The 18,347-nt window shown below is 32.4% G+C and overlaps 2 protein-coding genes across 2 annotated transcripts; one reads left to right on the top strand and one right to left on the bottom strand.

Annotated features, from left to right (window-relative positions):
* The first annotated feature begins 4,532 nt into the window (after positions 1-4,532).
* LOC123881604 (thioredoxin-like protein CDSP32, chloroplastic) lies at positions 4,533-5,879 on the top strand. Its single transcript, XM_045930331.1, has one exon. It carries the CDS (start codon positions 4,694-4,696, stop codon positions 5,606-5,608), a length of 915 nt encoding a protein of 304 aa, XP_045786287.1. The 5' UTR covers positions 4,533-4,693; the 3' UTR covers positions 5,609-5,879.
* Positions 5,880-10,632: 4,753 nt separating this feature from the next.
* Positions 10,633-12,006, bottom strand: LOC123887298 (uncharacterized protein At1g76070-like). Its single transcript, XM_045936597.1, has one exon. It carries the CDS (start codon positions 11,690-11,692, stop codon positions 10,925-10,927), a length of 768 nt encoding a protein of 255 aa, XP_045792553.1. The 5' UTR covers positions 11,693-12,006; the 3' UTR covers positions 10,633-10,924.
* Between the last annotated feature and the right edge of the window lie 6,341 nt (positions 12,007-18,347).

Below are 18,347 nucleotides of genomic sequence, written 5' to 3'. Positions count from 1 at the left end.
CAACACCCATACCAACCTAGCCAGCTGGCCAGCCATGTATTTGTCCTCATAATGACAGAAATTCAGAACCACTTCTTGTACTGTGTTGCAGCGCTGCAGACATAATTCAATCGAAACCATCTGCTTGCCATGCAAATTTCCTGTTTTGACAGTAAAAAAACAGTGCCAATCATCTTCGTCATACATTTTGCATAAAGGACACACAAATGGACAGTTTGCACACCTCTCATTTAAGCGAATTCGTGTTGGAAGACACCTTCTACATATTCTCCAAAGCAATCGTTTAACCTTTAGAAGAACATAAATTTTCCATAGTGATTTCCAATCTTCTGTTACGGTCACAATTTTTGCCTCTGTCTGTCAAATTCAACATAATGTTATAACAACTTCTAACACTAAAGTGACCGTGCACTTCATTATGTCAAACTAATTGATCATTTTCAACCACGTCAAATAATGGAACCGCTAGAATTCGCCTAGAAATATCAGATGAGAACATAGATTCAATTTTTTTTGGTCCCATCTCATCATATTGGTAAGCATAAGATCACTAACGGTAACATTATACACACTTGTGGCGACGACACCCACAAACCATCATCTTCTCTAAGCCAAGGTTCACTCATCACTTAGATATTGGTACCATTTCCTATCATCCACCTACAATCACTCATTAGTACTTGGCGAGATTTCCAAATGTTACGCCAAACATAACTCAGATTACTACCAAAGTGTGCATCAAAAAGAGAAGAATTAAGAAAACACCTTACTTTGTAAATTTTTGCCATTAAAGTATTTGAGTTTGTCGTGAGTTTCCAACCTTGCTTTGCTACAATTGCCAAATTTATAAGATACAGGTCCCGAAAACCCATCCCTCCAAGAGATTTCTGATATGTCATACAATCCCACGCCAACCACCTTATGCCTTTATTATTCTCCCCACCTCCCCACAAAAAAGAGATGATCATTAGCTTTATTTAGGTAATTGTAGTCTCTAGTATGAGATAGATGCTCACTACATATGATGAAATAGATCGCAAGACGGATTTTATAATCATTTATTTATCTGCTTTTGACAAAGGTTGGCCCCTTCAAAAATTTATGCGCTTCCAAATTTTATCTTTTACGTAGGGCAAGTAAGTGTAGTAAATTTTAAAAGAAGTGATATTAATTACGAAGCAATTTGAAGAAGAATACACGAATGAACATGTGTCGGTGTTTTAAAGGATAGTTTCACTATAAATCTCCTTGTTTAATGGAAATCATGAGAAGTTGATTTTATTATAGGCTTAAATATGAAAATAGTATCTGCAATTAAGACTTGTTTTGATTTTAGCCTTGAAAAACAAATTGATTTTAGTCTCTGCAAAATACTAAAACTTTTAAAAAGGTTTTTGGGGCGAATTTTTGGCTGACATGTCAAGTAGTTGATGATTTGGCAGATGCTGACTAGGATTTTTGATAACGTGGAATTAACATGTCATTTTCATTTATTTTTTTTTAAACATTAGCGTGCATAGGCATCACATGATAACTTTGACATCCCAACTATGTTGGCACTCCATAATCATCACCTATCATTTGCAGCACCCTAATAAATTTATTAAAAAGAAAGAAAAAAAATATAAACTTGGGGGGACTAGACCAAAACCCAAGGAAACAATAATATAGGGAACCTGTCACTGCCTCATTAAAAACCTTCCCTGGAAAACCCCAAGGGATAAAACCAAGGATAAGGGAAAAAGAGTGCGGTGAATTTAATGAAATCTAAAAGACACATAAGACCTATTAAATTATTAATACAATCTCCTTGAACAATAGAAGGAACACTATCCCACCAGAAAAAACCATTAACATTGATGCCTAAAGCAGTCATTCTATCTGCACAACAGTTCCCTTCACGATAAATGTGAGTGACTCTAAAATGCATGGTTTTAGTCAACTCCAAGCAATTGAACCATCTATTACGGAGCTTCCAAGGAACAATGAGGGAGGACTTAAAAGCTAAATTAACCAAATGTGAACATGTCATTTTCATTTAAAAATAAAAAAATGGAAAATAACATGTCAAATTTTAAAAATAAAAAAAAATCGAAAAATAGAAATAGAAAGTTAACATACTTACAAAAAAAAGTTAATATAATAGATTTAAAAAAATATTAGATTATTTTGCAAAAAAAAAATATTAGATTAAAAAAAACAACAAAATAAATTATCAAAATAGAAGAAAGAAATCACGCAAAGAAGAAAAAACGGTGTTCATCTTCTTCAAACCGCGTGGCGGTTAATTTTATTTTGACTGTAAGGGGTTAATTGAAATTGAAAGTTAGGGTAAGAAAGATTTTATGTTCATCATCTTTAAATCACAGAGTTCTTTTTCGCGAGTTCTTCAAATCAATATCATTCACAATCTCTACTACAATCTTGCAGGTAGTAGTAGCACATCCAACTGCAACATTCTTCCTTTCTTCCATTGATGTTTCCATTGAGTTAACATCTGATACAAACTCATCGTCCCATATAAACAACTCACATGTCACTCGCTTCGGAATAGTCTTCCTTGATTCTCGTTTTGGCTTTGGTCATCACAATGAGTATTTGACCCCACACACAGGAAGTTTTTCTGCAACAAACACTGAAGAAGACGAACCACCTATGCTATTCGACATCTTCTTTCTTCTTTGCGTGATTTCTCCTTCAATCGCAGCTTTGATTCAGGAACCCTAATTTTTGCCCCTTTCTTCTTTGCATGATTTCTTTGTCAAATCATCAACTACTTAACATGTCAGCCAAAAATTCACCTCAAGGACCTTTTTAAAATTTTTTGGTACTTTGCAGGGACTAAAATCTAACCTTTTTTTTTTGCAGGTTCTAAAATCAAAACGAGTAATAATTGCAGGGACCTTTTCATATTTAAACCTTATATAATAATCATCGGTGATAATTTGATTAGAGTTATCCTTGTTCAAAAATTCGATTAGAGTTAGGGAGCTTCTACGGTACATTCGAATAATTTGAATGTACCAGTACATCAAGTCAGTAAATTGATAAATTAACGATTATTTTTATGAATTAAAAAACTATTAACCGCTTATTACATTTTAAAAATAATATCATAAGAAAAAACACAGTATATTGTTTATAAGCATGATACTAATTTTCTAATATTTTCTTAGAAAAAAATTCAATATTTACTATAATGATGAATAAAAATTCAAAAAATATCAAATTTAATATTTTCGACAATTTTGATGAATAATATTTAGTTACTATACTCATTTTAATGATAAGAAAAATAATTTCCCATAAAAAATATTCATTTACATATTAATTTAATTACCTAATATACCGATACATTAAGAATTATCACATATAAGATAGAATTTGTCAATCAAAAATTAGTTTGCCACGTTATTTTTGTCTATAGCCTCTTTAGTTTGCCACGTTCTGTGTGTGAAAGTCATATAAAAAGAACAAGCCAAATTTGAATGAAGAGAAAAAAAAAAGAACAACTGAACAAGCAATTGATTTCTATTTTGAATTATCAACAAGAAAGCGAGGAAGATAATAAAATAGACCGAAAAGTGACTAGTGATTTTTTTTAAGAAATTGTGATGCAGATTATTGTACATATATTATCAAAGTTTTATTTTATTTTTTACTAAATATGGTGTCAATGTTATATAAGGGTGAACCCACCTGAGTTAGTCTGATGATATTAGTTTGAGACTTGAGAGTGTGCTTCTCCTTAAAGTTTCAGGTTGAGTTCTCTCTAGTGCTAATTTGAATGGACTAATTTAGTTTCTTAAAAAAAAAAAATGTTATGTAAGAGGGAAGAAAGAAAAACATGAAAAATCAATAAATGAACTCAGAGTAAATGTAGTCGAATTGATTTAATGATTTTCTTGTTTTTTTTTTCCTTTCTTTTCCTCAAACCATATACACCATAAATGTACGTTCTATGATGAGAAAATTTAATAATTTTGAATAAATTAATTTTTAAAAATTGATTCCTAATAAAATTGAGTTAAAGATTATTTATGTTTAAGTATTTTTATACATAAGTGAGTTAAATAATAAATTTGACCATAAAAGTTAATTATAAATATTAAAAGTTACGATTTCTAGCCTTAAAAAATCGATCAGAAACAAAAATGAAGTGAAAAAAATAGTTCAAATGACTTGAGCTGAGGTAAAAAGAGTTAAGGAGTAAAAATTCAAAGTTTAAGTCCTCTTAAAAATACTAATAACTAATTACCATTATTATTTTCTTAAATATTAAACTAATTATTATTATTTTTTTATAAACAAATTATTAGTATATTACAATGTTATGTTAGTTTTTCTCTTTGGCGGAACTTGAATCATGAATCTTTAATTCCTTAATCTTTAGCTCAACTAGGTTAACAAGTTGAGCTACTCATCTCATTCAAATATTAAACTTATTATTAAATTTAGCATTTTAACAGAAATAAAAAAAAAACAAAAAAAAACAAATAAATGGAAAGACACGTGTGATGAATCTGTACCACATGTGAATTAAGAAAGTGGATATGATTTATCATCATCACTGCAAATTCTTGTTCTATTAAGTTCTCTGTTCTTTCCCAATTAATCTCTAGCTAGCTCTGTTATCTGTGCTGCAAGTCAGTCCACTTGAAACAGAGTAATTCTCCAACAACCAACCATATATATGGCTTCAATCACACACTGCACCAATTTCATATGCAAACTCCCCATCCCTCCTTCAATTTCAACTCACCCTAAGTTCCTTCCTCTTCATTCCCTTCGTCCTTCTTTACCCAACTTTCACACTAAAACTAAAATCCATTCTCATCGTCTGCACAAACGTGTTTTTATCACCAAAGCAACAGCAGCTCCTCCTTCAGGTGCAGAAGCTGCCAAGAAAAAAGATGAAAGAGTTCAACGAGTCCACAGCATAGAAGAATTCGATGAAGCACTTCAATCTGCAAAAGACAAACTCGTTGTTGTTGAATATGCCACCAGCGACGATTCAGAGAGCATCGAGATATACCCTTTCTTAGTCGATCTCAGTCGAACCTGTAACGACGTCAAATTCCTTCTCGTTATGGGAGATGAATCAGAGAAAACAAGAGAACTCTGCAAAAGAGAGAAAGTAGATAAAGTACCTCACTTCACTTTCTATAAAAGCAAAGAAAAGATTCACGAAGAAGAAGCTATTGGTCCAGATACACTTGTTGGAGATGTGTTATACTACGGTGATAACCATTCTGCTGTTGTGCAACTGCATAACAGAGAAGATGTTGAGAAACTTATTGAGGATCATAAGGTTGATCATAAACTTATTGTCCTTGATGTTGGACTCAAACATTGTGGGCCGTGTGTTAAGGTTTATCCGACAGTGATTAAGTTGTCTAGACAAATGAGTGATACAGTTGTGTTTGCGAGGATGAATGGAGATGAGAATGATAGCTGTATGCAGTTTTTGAAGGACATGGAAGTGATTCAGGTGCCTACTTTTTTGTTCATAAGAGATGGTAAGATTGATGGAAGGTATGTTGGTTCAGGGAAAGGAGAACTCATTGGTGAAATCCTTAGGTACCAAGGAGTGCGTGTTACTTATTAAATCTTAATTTCATTATTCAATCAATATTTTAATTGATTGATTGATTGTGTCGTCATGTGTATTGATTAATCAAAGTTGATTCAACATTAGATAAATTGTGTTCAGATCATAAACATGTTAAGCCTAGTTGGTGAGATATATAGCTAATTAGCTATATATAGTTAAGGATTGTCTCACTCATTTCTTTTTTCGAAAGATATCCTTAATTGTATCCTATCTTTTGTTAAACATTGCTTAATTTTCATTTGCCAATATATTTCGTTGAGAACAATACTGAACTATTACAACTTATAAATAGCATACTTTCACTAGTTCTAGCTCTACCAATTAAGTATTCCAACTCTGCCTTTTAGGGTAAGATGCCCTGGCTTTCGGTTGCAGTACTGGTCATTGGCGACCTTGGAAATGTTTCTCGTGCACAAAATCAAACATCAACGCCATATGTAAAAATGGTTTCTGATTTTTATATTATTTATTTTCTTCTCATTTTCGATATCACACACATCTGAATTGTATTTTATATGGTGTCGGATATTGTGTGAATTTCGTGTTTAAATAACTTACTTCTTTAGCATGTGTCTTTTATGTATTTTGTGTGTTTAAATAACATACTTCTTTAGCATATATGTCTTCTACTATGAGTCGTTCACGGTAATAGAGTTAAAACCTATAATGTGTTGAGAATATAGCAAGTGTGAGTTTGTGGAAATAGTCCCGCATTGGATAAGAATGTGGTGACTTGAACATTTATAAGTGGGAGAACCCACTCACCTATCACCTTAAGGTTTTGGGTAAAAGTGTGGTGTTTAACTCACTTGTGAAGTTGTTCTTAAGTCCAATGTGGATGATCCCCTGGCTACCCCTCGTGATGACCTAACATAATGGAGCAATTGACAAAATTTAACCAAATCATTGATAAATCAATGATTTGGGTGAACATTAAAGTGAACTTTGATGATGAGAATAAGATTTTACTTTTGTTGAGTTCGTTGCCCAAATCGAATCATGCAATGAAAATTCATTTTCTAGGTTGTGAGGGTTTTTGAATCATGGTTAAGAAGCAGGAAGGTCGATTTGAAACATGATAGTTCTACCTATAAAAAGTTAGGTTTTTACAACACGCAAAAGGAGGCACTCGAACCTTAGGTTAGGATTTTTGTTTTGTGGAGGGTCTTTTGTGGGGTTCTACGGTTGAAAAACACATTTCAAACACTTTGGGTAGTTAGGAATCGTTTAGGAAGTGATTCAAGTCTTGTTTAATCTTGATTTTTTTTTGTTTAATCTTGATTGATTATCAAGTGAGGGGTTAAGAGAGGAAACGAGAGCAGTTGAAGATATAATGGCCACTTTTGTAACTCTCTTAAGATGAAAATGTAGAAAATAGGATTTTCTCTTGTTGAACTCTTGAAACTATTTTTTTGTATCTCTTGTAAAGATTGATCGATGGTGGAATGAAGAAATATTCTTCCCCTAGACATAGGTCAATTTTGGTTGAACTAGACAAACAATCTTTGTATGTTTGTTCCTATACTTTTTTTATCTTTGTGTTTTGGATTGATGGTGTGATTTTGATATACATATTAGATAAATAATTTGTTCTAAGTTGAATCTTTATTTGATTGAATTGTTTAGTTTGATAGTATTTATTCCAGTTGTCTTGTGAGTTTACAACAAGTAGTTTGAATTTCCAAGACTATAAATAATATACTATATATCGTTTTTGCAAGATTTTTATTTTATTCTATGGTGACTGCAAAAACTATTTGTTTCTAAAATATAAAATCATGCCTGAAACAATCGTATTTCAGGCATTATATGTTACAATTCTCCCATAGTAATTTGTCTACACGCTTGTGAAGTTATGAAAGTAGAAACAAGAACCTCATTTTGATTTTATATTTTTGAATTGAAAATTTATAAGAGTACAACTAAAATCTTGCAGAAAACTGTAAAGAAATCTAACTGAAAACTAAATTAACGAAATTGATCAGACTGAGTTGGCTATGTTGAGTTGAGATTAATCCATGTTAGTTAAAGCATGATTACTTGTACACGAAGAAAGAATAGAATGACTAGTTTTAGTGTGTTTTCTAGTTATGCAGTGTTGGCTAAGCAAAGCTAACTACTTTTGTTTTGATTATATTGTGTTAAGTGTGATCAATAAAAGATTCTTTCTTCTTCCCTAATCTTCTTCTTCTTCATAAAGCTGAAAAGTGTGTGTGATAAAAAACTCAGTTTTATTTTATAGCTTTGTTCTTGTGTGTGTCTGCCGGCGCAATTTGAGCCTATCACAGTGAGAAGTCTTAGAAATGGATATCGGGCCTAACTCATCCTTACAAAACCGGCTTGTATATCGGGTGGCTTGGAGAGGCTCTGATATCATCTTAGAAATGGGTATTGGGCCTAACTCATCCTTACAAAACCGGCTTGTAAGGTGAGGATTGCCTCTAGTTTATAAACACTTAGTCAGGCCATCTCTCAACCGATGTGGGACTTCTTAACAAGAAGGTAGTGCAATTGAGTTTGAGTGTTCTAACAGGCTAACATCCCTTGGCATGCTGGAGCAAGAATGTCTTGGACACCAACGTAACGTGATTGAAAACTGAAAAGAACCATTTAAGGTTTAATTTAGTGGTTAAAAAAAAGATTTTATATCTCAAAGTCTTGGTTTGAAAGGCTTTTATAAATATCATTCGAGTCCAAGGTTTTTCTTACCTTAAACCTGTTAAATATGTTTGGATCTCATCCCCCAAAGCTAGCTCAAAGGGTGAGGTTGCCCTCACATAGGTCCTGGGTCAAATGTCCACATTGCAGTCCTTAACCCGGCTCTGATACCATGTTAAATATGTTTGGATCTCATCCCCAAAAGCTAGCTCAAAGGGTGAGGTTGCCCTCACATATTTATACACTTAACCGCCCGGGAACATAAGCAATGTGGGACTTCAAACAATCTCCAACAACACAACAACATATTCAACACCCACCCTCACGCCTAGCGTGGTCCTGGGTCAAATGCCCACATTGCAGTCCTTAACCCGGCTCTGATACCATGTTAAATATGTTTGGATCTCATCCCCAAAAGCTAGCTCAAAGGGTGAGGTTGCCCTCACATATTTATACACTTAACCGCCCGGGAACATAAGCAATGTGGGACTTCAAACAATCTCCAACAACACAACAACATATTCAACACAACAACATATTCAACAAAACCAAGGCATCACTCTCTCTCAAATCTCACCCTAAGAGCAACTCCAACGGTAGTCTTTCGACATTAAAAGTGAGTCATTCACATGTTTTACTATTAGAGATGGCTGATGTGGCAAAATTGTTGAAGAACAGTAACGTCAGGAAGCAATAAGTGCTTGTCTCCTTCAAGATATAAATAAACCGGAACGATGATTAAAGATACAAAAATAGAAATAAAAGTAGTAAAAGTTTTTAATAAAAAAGTTTTTTTTTTTTTTTTAACATTTCAATGCATTGAACGCACTATTTCCACGAATATATTACTATTTTTTGCTTTCTTAACCATTGTCTCGGAGGCTCCGTTTAGTATTTTTCATAAATAAATATAATTTGGCCAGTAAAAGTGACATTTTTTTTTCGTTGTACTAGAGTATTCCACTTTTCTTTTATGTTAAGATATTAATATATTGAATAAGTTGTGGGGCTCATTGGATGTTCTCATAAGTCCTACTATTGAAGCAAAAAATTAGAGAGAGTTGCTTTGGTAGTGATGTGGCATGTGAAACTCACACAAAGAATTCATAATGGATTGCACTAATGAACCTATAAAAAAAAAATATTGAAAAGAACCTATCACATTTGCTCATTTGCCTCAATTCAGCATATTTTTTCTGAGACTAATTTCTATTCAATATATCAAATTGTATCAAATAAATATTTATAAAGAAATTTTAAAAGCTAACTTAAAAAGTGGCATTATAAAATTATTTAATTGAATACAAAAACAAGCCAATCAACCTCAATTCTAGGAAATGATTTCAGGTGAAGCTCAACCTTCAGGTGGTGAAATGCCTATCATAATTACTGTTGTAGAAGCGATGTCAAAGTTAATCTTGTATGTTACTTTTCCTGACGCAAGGCCGGGGTCGTTACGAATAGGACACATAGACACCAAACCTTTGATGTGTAAAAAAAATATTCTCTTGATGCATACAAATTAAATATTTATGTGTATGCTTATGTTATGACTCAAGGTTTCTAAAAATTGACCACTAGCCATGAGTTAGATCTCTGACTCTTGTAGATGAAAAAATTTGATTGGAAAGAAAAAGTTTATTTTATGTATTTTAATCTACAAATTCTTTGAAATTAATCAGTTCTAAACGAATTAATTGAGGAAATTTTTTCAAATGCATTGAATTAGTGTTATGTTGAGAGTTGGATTGAATGCAGTCGAACTGCATGTAGCTGGTGATTCAGAAGAGTCAATCAAACGATTCATGTCTTAAAACATATTTTATTTTTGCTTTAATATAAAATTTTGAAAGAACAGCCTAAAATTTATTGACTTAACGACTGCAACGGCTTTCGACTACAGTACATAGAATTCAAGTCGGTTATGTTGATGATTTGAGAAAATTGAATTGTGTAAATGGAAACAACAAGGAAATTCATATTTTTTTGGTAACATAAGGAAATATGGAAACGACAAGGAAATTGATTAGAAAATGCAATGGCAGACAAATGCATAAGAAAATGACAAAAAGCAGCCTAACTCACCACCAACCAAGCAGTGTCATTTCTTTATTGCGTTCACATGCGTTCGTGAAAAACACATTTGAACGATTATATGGTCCATTCATGATCTATTATGACAACTGGGAAAACACTAATTACTAATAATTAAGCATAAACTTTCTTGTAAGTAACAACAACCACGAGCAATCCCAAATTAAGTTCTCGATTTGAACTTTGAACAATAAGAAAATTTATTTTGCTTAATCATACATCACTGTTTTGAAAATTTCCTGACACAATTGTTTTTCCTTATCTTATTCATTTGAATATTTTTTTCCTTGACTTGGACTTTGATCCATACATACTACATCACTTTTTACTATTGCTATACCACCATGATCTCATAACCGATTCGTAGGGGGTTGAATCTGAGTTTAATCATTAATCAAAATGATAACATTTCTATACATGTAGCCAATAACAATTGTACTAGTATTTGTTTGGCACATAAACCTATTACTATATTCGCATCAAAATGAAACAAATCTACAATTTAAACAAGTAAGTAAATAAATAAAGTAATAATAATGAAAGAATGATAGTAGTAATTTATTTAGCCTTAAGCACAGGATTCAACTGAAGAGGCCTAGGTGGTGCCATTGTTCTTCTCTTCCAAAGATTAATCTCATTCCTTGGCTTAAACTTCAAATTAGATGATGATGTTGTTGTATCACCACCACCAACCAAAATAGGTGCAGAAAATGGAATCAAGATCTCATCATCTTCTCCATCAGTAAAACAATCCCTTTGATCAATTTCTTCAGGCTCTATCACAGCTTTCCAATCGAAATTAGAAAAAGCTTCGCGACTGCTTGCGAATCGCCTCATATCACCCATAGGCGGGGCGTTCTTCCCTTCACTGACAAACCCAGAATTACCATCCGATTTTCTTTCCATGAATTTGGATTTGGATCTGTGTGAAAATATCCTCTGAAACTTAGATTTCTTCACCTCCGCGTCTTTTGGAGTAGAAGCATCGGTTTGTCTGGGAAGTGGAATATTGTTTTTTACAATATGTTTCTTCTTGTGATGCTTGATCTGACCCATACAAGAAATCTTGGGTGAAGTGGGTTCTTGTGTTTCAGTGGTAGTACCATCTTTAGGTTTTCTTCTAGCTTCGTACGGAATCATAGTAACGACAGGTCCAGAGAATCCTTTGGCAGCATGAGTTTTTGCACCCCACCTGTTTGTGTTATTGTCTGATCTAAATTTGTGATCCCTTCCTGGACTGAAAGGACCGTTTTGAAATGTTACCGTGATTGCAGCTGCTGCTTTCAAGAACTTGTTCCTCAGCTTGCTCTGTTTATCTTTTTCCATGATTGATTGGCACAGATCAAATTGTTGGAATGGAGTAATGGAGTCACAAAGCTAGCTAACTTTATGTATTTATATATATAGTATAGTATGCTTTTGTGTTGAAAATTTAATAGAGGGAGGGTTTGGGTGTTGTGTTGTGTTGTGTTGTGTTGTGTTGTTGATTACGTCCGTTATTATGCACACGTACTAGTATACTAGTACGTATTTTGACTCTGTCAATAAAGGTAGGAACTAGGAAGGGAGATTATGTTGTGAAATGGGTTTTGTTGGTCAAACAAACCGCTGTGTTGATAAAGACAAAGAAAAACGCTCTTTGCTTAAACTAAAACTATAAACATGCGGTTTAATTTAAGTATAAAATAAAATAAAACTACGTTGCGGGTTGATGGATGGAGGTTACCGTCTTCTCAATATTTCTTTATCGAACAGATTGTCGTTTTCTTCTTTGAATTTTTGATGCTACACGAGCATACCTTTTTAGAATTCTTTGAATGGAGTAAATATTTTTTTAACTTGAATAGATATTTTCTAGTATTTGCATCTTATTTCGTCACTTCCTTGACTTGTACAGTAAAGTTTTGATCTAATAATCAAAACATTGCACGTGGTCCAAACAACTTAAGATAACAACAAACAAAATTCTTTCTTTTTTTATCTTCAGAAAATCTAATCTGAAACACTAAATGAGATATCAAATAATCTTCTTAAAGTTAACTTCTAAAAAAATGTTCTTCAAAAAATACTTCTAAAAAATGTAAAAATTATTATTTCTTTTATTGGATCTCTTTTTAAATACTTTTTGTGGGATAGTGACGAGGAAAAAAAATTCATTGGATAAAATGGGATTCTTAGAAATGGGTATTGGGCCTAACTCATCCTTACAAAACCGGCTTGTAAGGTGAGGATTGCCTCTAGTTTATAAACACTTAGTCAGGCCATCTCTCAACCGATGTGGGACTTCTTAACACACCCCCTCGCGTCCAGCGCTATTGGGCTTGGTACGCGGATATAAATGGTAGGTGGCCCGATATCGGGTGGCCCAACGGATCTTGGAGAGGCTCTGATACCATCTTAGAAATGGATATTGGGCCTAACTCATCCTTACAAAACCGGCTTGTAAGGTGAGGATTGCCTCTAGTATATAAACACTTAGTCAGACCATCTCGCAACCGATGTGAGACTTCTTAACAGGGATAAGGTGAGCAAACCGAAAGAAATGGGGGGCTAGGCATTAGAAACATGAGAGTTTTTAACATTGCTCTCATAGAAAAGTGGTGGCGGAGGATTAAAAATGAAAATTCATCTATTAGTAGTTTGCCTTGGTGGAGGGATTGAATTTGATTAAGAGAACACAAGGGCGAGGGGGGTCGGGCTAGTTTGATGAACACTTGATGAGAGAGGTAGGAGATGGAAAAAACACTTCATTTTGGGAAGACCCTTAGGTGGATTGGATAGAGATATACTAAAACCTCTTTTTAGGAGACTCTTTTTTTTTTTTTTTTTTTTTTTGTAATTGATAATAAAATCAATTTTTTTTTTATAAGAAAAAATTGAATTATAAGAAGTACTAGGTGTACTCAAACCTTACAATTCAAGAAAAAATAAACTGTTAGATGCTATAAATGCACACTAACGGGTCATTACACCAATCAGAAAATACAAAAGAAGAAATATTCCCTATTCGTCCTATAAACCAAAACCAGGAAATAAACATAATTTGATCCACTAAGAAAGACAAATTAACCATTTCTCCTCTAAACATGATGTTATTGCGTGCACGCCATATACTCCAAGTAGTTGCTAACCAAATTATATGCCTTACTTTCTTATGCTTCACCAAACTGCCAAAAGTGTTAAAATGCTTCCATCCTTCTTCAAAGGGTATGAATTCCACATTCAACCACCTAAAAATTTTCTTCCATACTTGTAATGAAAAAGAACAATTAAAAAATAAATGGTCGATGTCTTCTTCTTCTCGGAAACAAAACGCGCAACTAAATTCATGAGAATTGACAATAATATTTTTTCTCGCCAAAGCCATACGTGTCGGAAGTCTTGCTAATAATAACCGCCATCCGAAAATGCTCACTTTGGAAGGAACATCATTCTCCCATAAATTTTGTAGCGCATCCACAACGTTACTGTCAAAAGTCGATTGCGCATCGCGATTTTGAAGGAAAGCATAAGTTGAACGCACCGAAAAAATGCCGGCATGGTTTGGGATCCATTTCCTGCGATCTGGATTGTCTGGCGTTGGACTGATATTTGTCAACATGCATGTTAGTTCTGATAAAGTTTCCATCTCGGTTGATAGCAATTCCTCAACCCATTGCAAGTGCCACTGCCAAATGCCGTCATTCCAAGAGCCAACATCTGTTACTACAGCCTCATGATTCAAAGCTTTGTTATACAATTGTGGATAAAGATATTGCAAGCTATCATTCCCTAACCATTTTATTTGCCAAAATCGAATGCTATCGCCTTTGCCCAACACAGTACACACATTGAATTTGAACCAATCACCATTATCTTCTCCTCCTACCTTCATGATATCTCTCCACCATAATGACTGTCCTTTTTCAAACCTATTCATGGTGCACAAAAAATTTTTGTCCATTGAACCATATCTATGTACTAATAATTTGCACCACATGGAATCTCCTTCGTTAAGTGCTCTCCATTTCCATTTGCAAAGTAATGCTTGATTGAAAATGTCAAGGTTTTTTATACCCAATCCTCCTTTCTTCTTTGATAAACAAATATTATCCCAACTAATCCAACAAATCTTTTTTCTATCCAAACCACCTCCCCACAAAAAATTTTGTTGGATGCTTATCAATTCTCTTAAAACACAAGACGGTGCCTTAAAGAAAGAAAAAAAATAAAGAGGAAGACTAGAAAGCACTGAATTAATAAGTGTTACTCTACCTCCAATGGATAAGTTTCGTCCATTCCAACCGTTGAGTCGTTTCCTCATAGATTCCACTATAGGATTCCAAGTTATCCTTCTTCTCGGGTTGGCACCAACTGGAATTCCTAAAAAGCGAAATGGAATTGAATCTACCCCGCATTGTAGGAAAGAGGACGCGGCAGACAAAAAAGTTTCATCAAGATTAATCCCGTATAATTTACTTTTAAAAAAATTTACCTTCAAGCCAGACACCAATTCAAAACCGCGAAGCACGGTTTTAATAGACCATAAATTGTCCCAATTACCTTCACCAATCAGAATCGTATCATCCGCAAATTGAAGGGTATGAAACTGGAGGCCATTTCCGACGTTATAACCATGAAAATTGCCATTATCAACTGCCTTCTGCATCAATCGTGTGAGCCCCTCAGCTGCAATCAAGAAAAGGAAAGGAGATAACGGATCCCCTTGTCTCAAACCTTTTCCAACTAAGAATTCCTCAGTAGGACTACCATTAACTAGCACCGACATCGAACTATTAAAAATACAAGCTGTCATCCACCTAATCCAATCCTGCGCAAACCCCATACGTCGCATCATATACTCCAAAAAATTCCAACTCACAGTGTCATAAGCCCTTTCGAAGTCCACTTTCAACAACAAACAATTGTCCTTCCTTCTCTTAGCTAGATCGATCAATTCATTCACAATCAACACGCCATCAAGAATTTGACGATTAGGCAAAAAAGCTGATTGACAATCAGAAATCAACTTGCCCAAAACCTTTTTTAATCTTGCTGCCAACACCTTTGATAAAATTTTATACAAGCAACTTACTAAACAAATGGGCCTATAATCTGACAAGGCTTGAGGATGATCTTTTTTAGGAATAAGTGCCAAGAATGATGCCGTGATCCCTTTTGGCAAAATAGCTTGACTATGAAATTCAATTGATTTAATCTTTGTTGCGATAATATTACTTAAATTTTTGTTAATTTTAATTTGAAAATATGAGCCTTTTTATTAAGTTTTTTTTTATAAAAAAAATTGAAGGTTCTCTGAGAGGGCTTGTTAACCCTAATCTAACAATCAAGTAGCTCAAGTTAGACCTAAAAATTTGAACATAAAAGAAAATTTTGAATTCAATTTAGTTATAATTTATAAATATATAATATGACAAATTAATTATAAGATATTCATCTAACTTGATTGGTTAAAATAAACAAAACCTCATGTTATACCAAAGAAAGAAAAAAACCTCGTGTTCTCTCTCACTCAAATTAATATCTTAGACCCAACATCTCACTATTAATTAATATCTTAGATCCAACATGTCACTATAAAATTTGTTCCAGACCTCTAGGCATATTGGACCGGCCATGTGAACATTATTTTGCCTCTAAATTAGTTATAGTCCATGTTAAATTAAAATTTTCTTAATAACCGTTAAAATTATTAAAATTTTTAATTATATTTTCGAAGATATGTTAGAACATTATAAAGTTTTTTCACAACCACTTGGTTGGTCCGGTGGTATTGGTTTAGGATCTGGGAGTGTGTTCCTCCTTTGATGTCAATTTGAATTGATTAATTTAGTTTCTTAAAAAAATAAAAAAATAAAGTTTCTTCGCAAAAATAAAATGAACTCAAAAATAAAGTTTGAGGTATTTACTTAATAACTAATAAGAACAAGTCACACAAGTAAATTTACATTTGTTACTCACAATCAAATTCTAACTAACTTTTTTTTTATGGTGTTAACGCTTTAGTTCTTAAGGGAAGGACCCCAGTAATTTAAAGTTCGACCGCACGATAAGTAAAACTTGTCCAAATTATTGTTCTCATAAAAAATCTAATTCGGATCATTCGGAACTATTTGTCATAGGAAAAACTCATTAATCACTTGAGTCAAATATTTTAGTTATTTCTAAAATTGGAAAATAACTTAATAAGCTTTTTTCTTTCACAAATACACCAAACTTGAGCAAAGCTGCACTCACTTAATACTGTATCAAATCATCAATTAGTATTATACTAGGTGTTCAACCCGTGCGTTGCACGGGTTTGATTAGAATGTTTTAAAAAAAAAAGTTGCGTTTTATAATAAATTGTATTAAAAATGATAATTTTTTTAGATGTGTTGAATTATTCTTCGATTATAAAAGTGACTTTTAAAATATTTTAAATTTTTTTTCTCCATTCAAGTGAATCTATAATATATATAGATAGATAAAAATTGTTTTAAACACAGACAATATGTCATTCAGGTGTATATAGAAATTATTAGAAGTGCATTCGATTAGTGTATTATATTAAAAATTTGTTTTATTAATCTTGTTTTTTCTGGGTTTAATTTATATATCTTCAAATTAGTGTAATTTTTATTTTAATGTATTTTTTGTTTTTATGAAAATACAGTGGATCATTTTAATACATTCTTTATATCTACCATTCTCTGTAGCTCTCTATCTTTATCTTAATTATACTTCAATCTCATCATTATTTTATATGAAAAAATGGTTGATACTTGTCTTGACATTTAATTTATAAGAAGAAGATGACATGTTAATTAATCGTAAATTATTTTGAAGTATTAATTTTTTTTATACTTTAAAGAGGCTTTTTATATTAGACTAAATATTCAAAGAACTTTCGAAACAACTTTGTCATGCATGTGTAGTGTAAATAGTATTTTATAGGGTTATTAAATATATTTTTAATCCTCTAAATATATTTCAAATTAAAGTCAAAACACTATTAAAATGAAAGATGTAATCTTCATATCAAAGTCGCAATATTACCAAAACATTTCATTGTCATTCCGCTTGAATAAATTTGTCATATCGCTGATCAAACAAATAGATGAGATTATGAGTTTGCTAAGCATGCGAAAGGATACTGCACTGAAAATGAATATCTTATTCATTTTAATTTTGATCGGTTTGATATTATTTTGGCAGCTTACGATTCACATCATGAATTCACATCGACTTATCATAAAGAAAAAAACTGTCATAAAGACATACTATAGTATAGTCTACTAATATATTTTTAAGGATCGACATCGACTTATATCCACTATCCTCTCTATGTTTCTCGCATTTTCTCTCTCGATTCACTATAATTTGTCAAATTTTATATTAGAGCTGATTCACTATAATTTGTCAAATTTTATATTAGAGCTAGAATTCAAAAGAACATTTTTAATAAAAGAATATATTTTTTAAAAGAGAAAAGAAATCATACATGTTCTAATATTCTTCAGATAAATATGGGATTTTATCTTAAACGTCTAGCATTTATAATCCTCAATTCATAATATCTTTTTCTTTTTTCCTTATGAATTTGATAAAATAAAAATAAAAAACACACAATGAATAAATATGGCTAATGATATCAACTTAATATAAAGAATATGTAAGAGCAGAGTTATCCTTTCAATTATACTAATAAGTAATCACCACTAACTCTTATTTTCCCTCAATTAATTGGTAACAATCATTTGTTATTCTTAAACATTGTCTCTTTTATTTCTACTTCGTTTAAAAAATATATTATACTATTTAATAATTATCTTAAAAATAACAAACTTAAAAAGCGATTTAACAATATTTGGATAAACAACGAAAATAGCTAAAACTACAAAAAAACAAAAAGTAATATTGTTACCCAAAGTAAGGAATATTGTTAGGCAATTTTTTTTTTTTAAAAAAAAAACCATAAACTAATTAAAGGGAAATTTAT

This window comes from Trifolium pratense, linkage group LG1 (genome assembly GCF_020283565.1).
Source record: "Trifolium pratense cultivar HEN17-A07 linkage group LG1, ARS_RC_1.1, whole genome shotgun sequence".
Lineage (NCBI taxonomy): Eukaryota > Viridiplantae > Streptophyta > Magnoliopsida > Fabales > Fabaceae > Trifolium > Trifolium pratense.
Note: the sequence above shows the minus strand (reverse complement) of the source record. Positions and strands in the feature narration are given on the sequence as shown.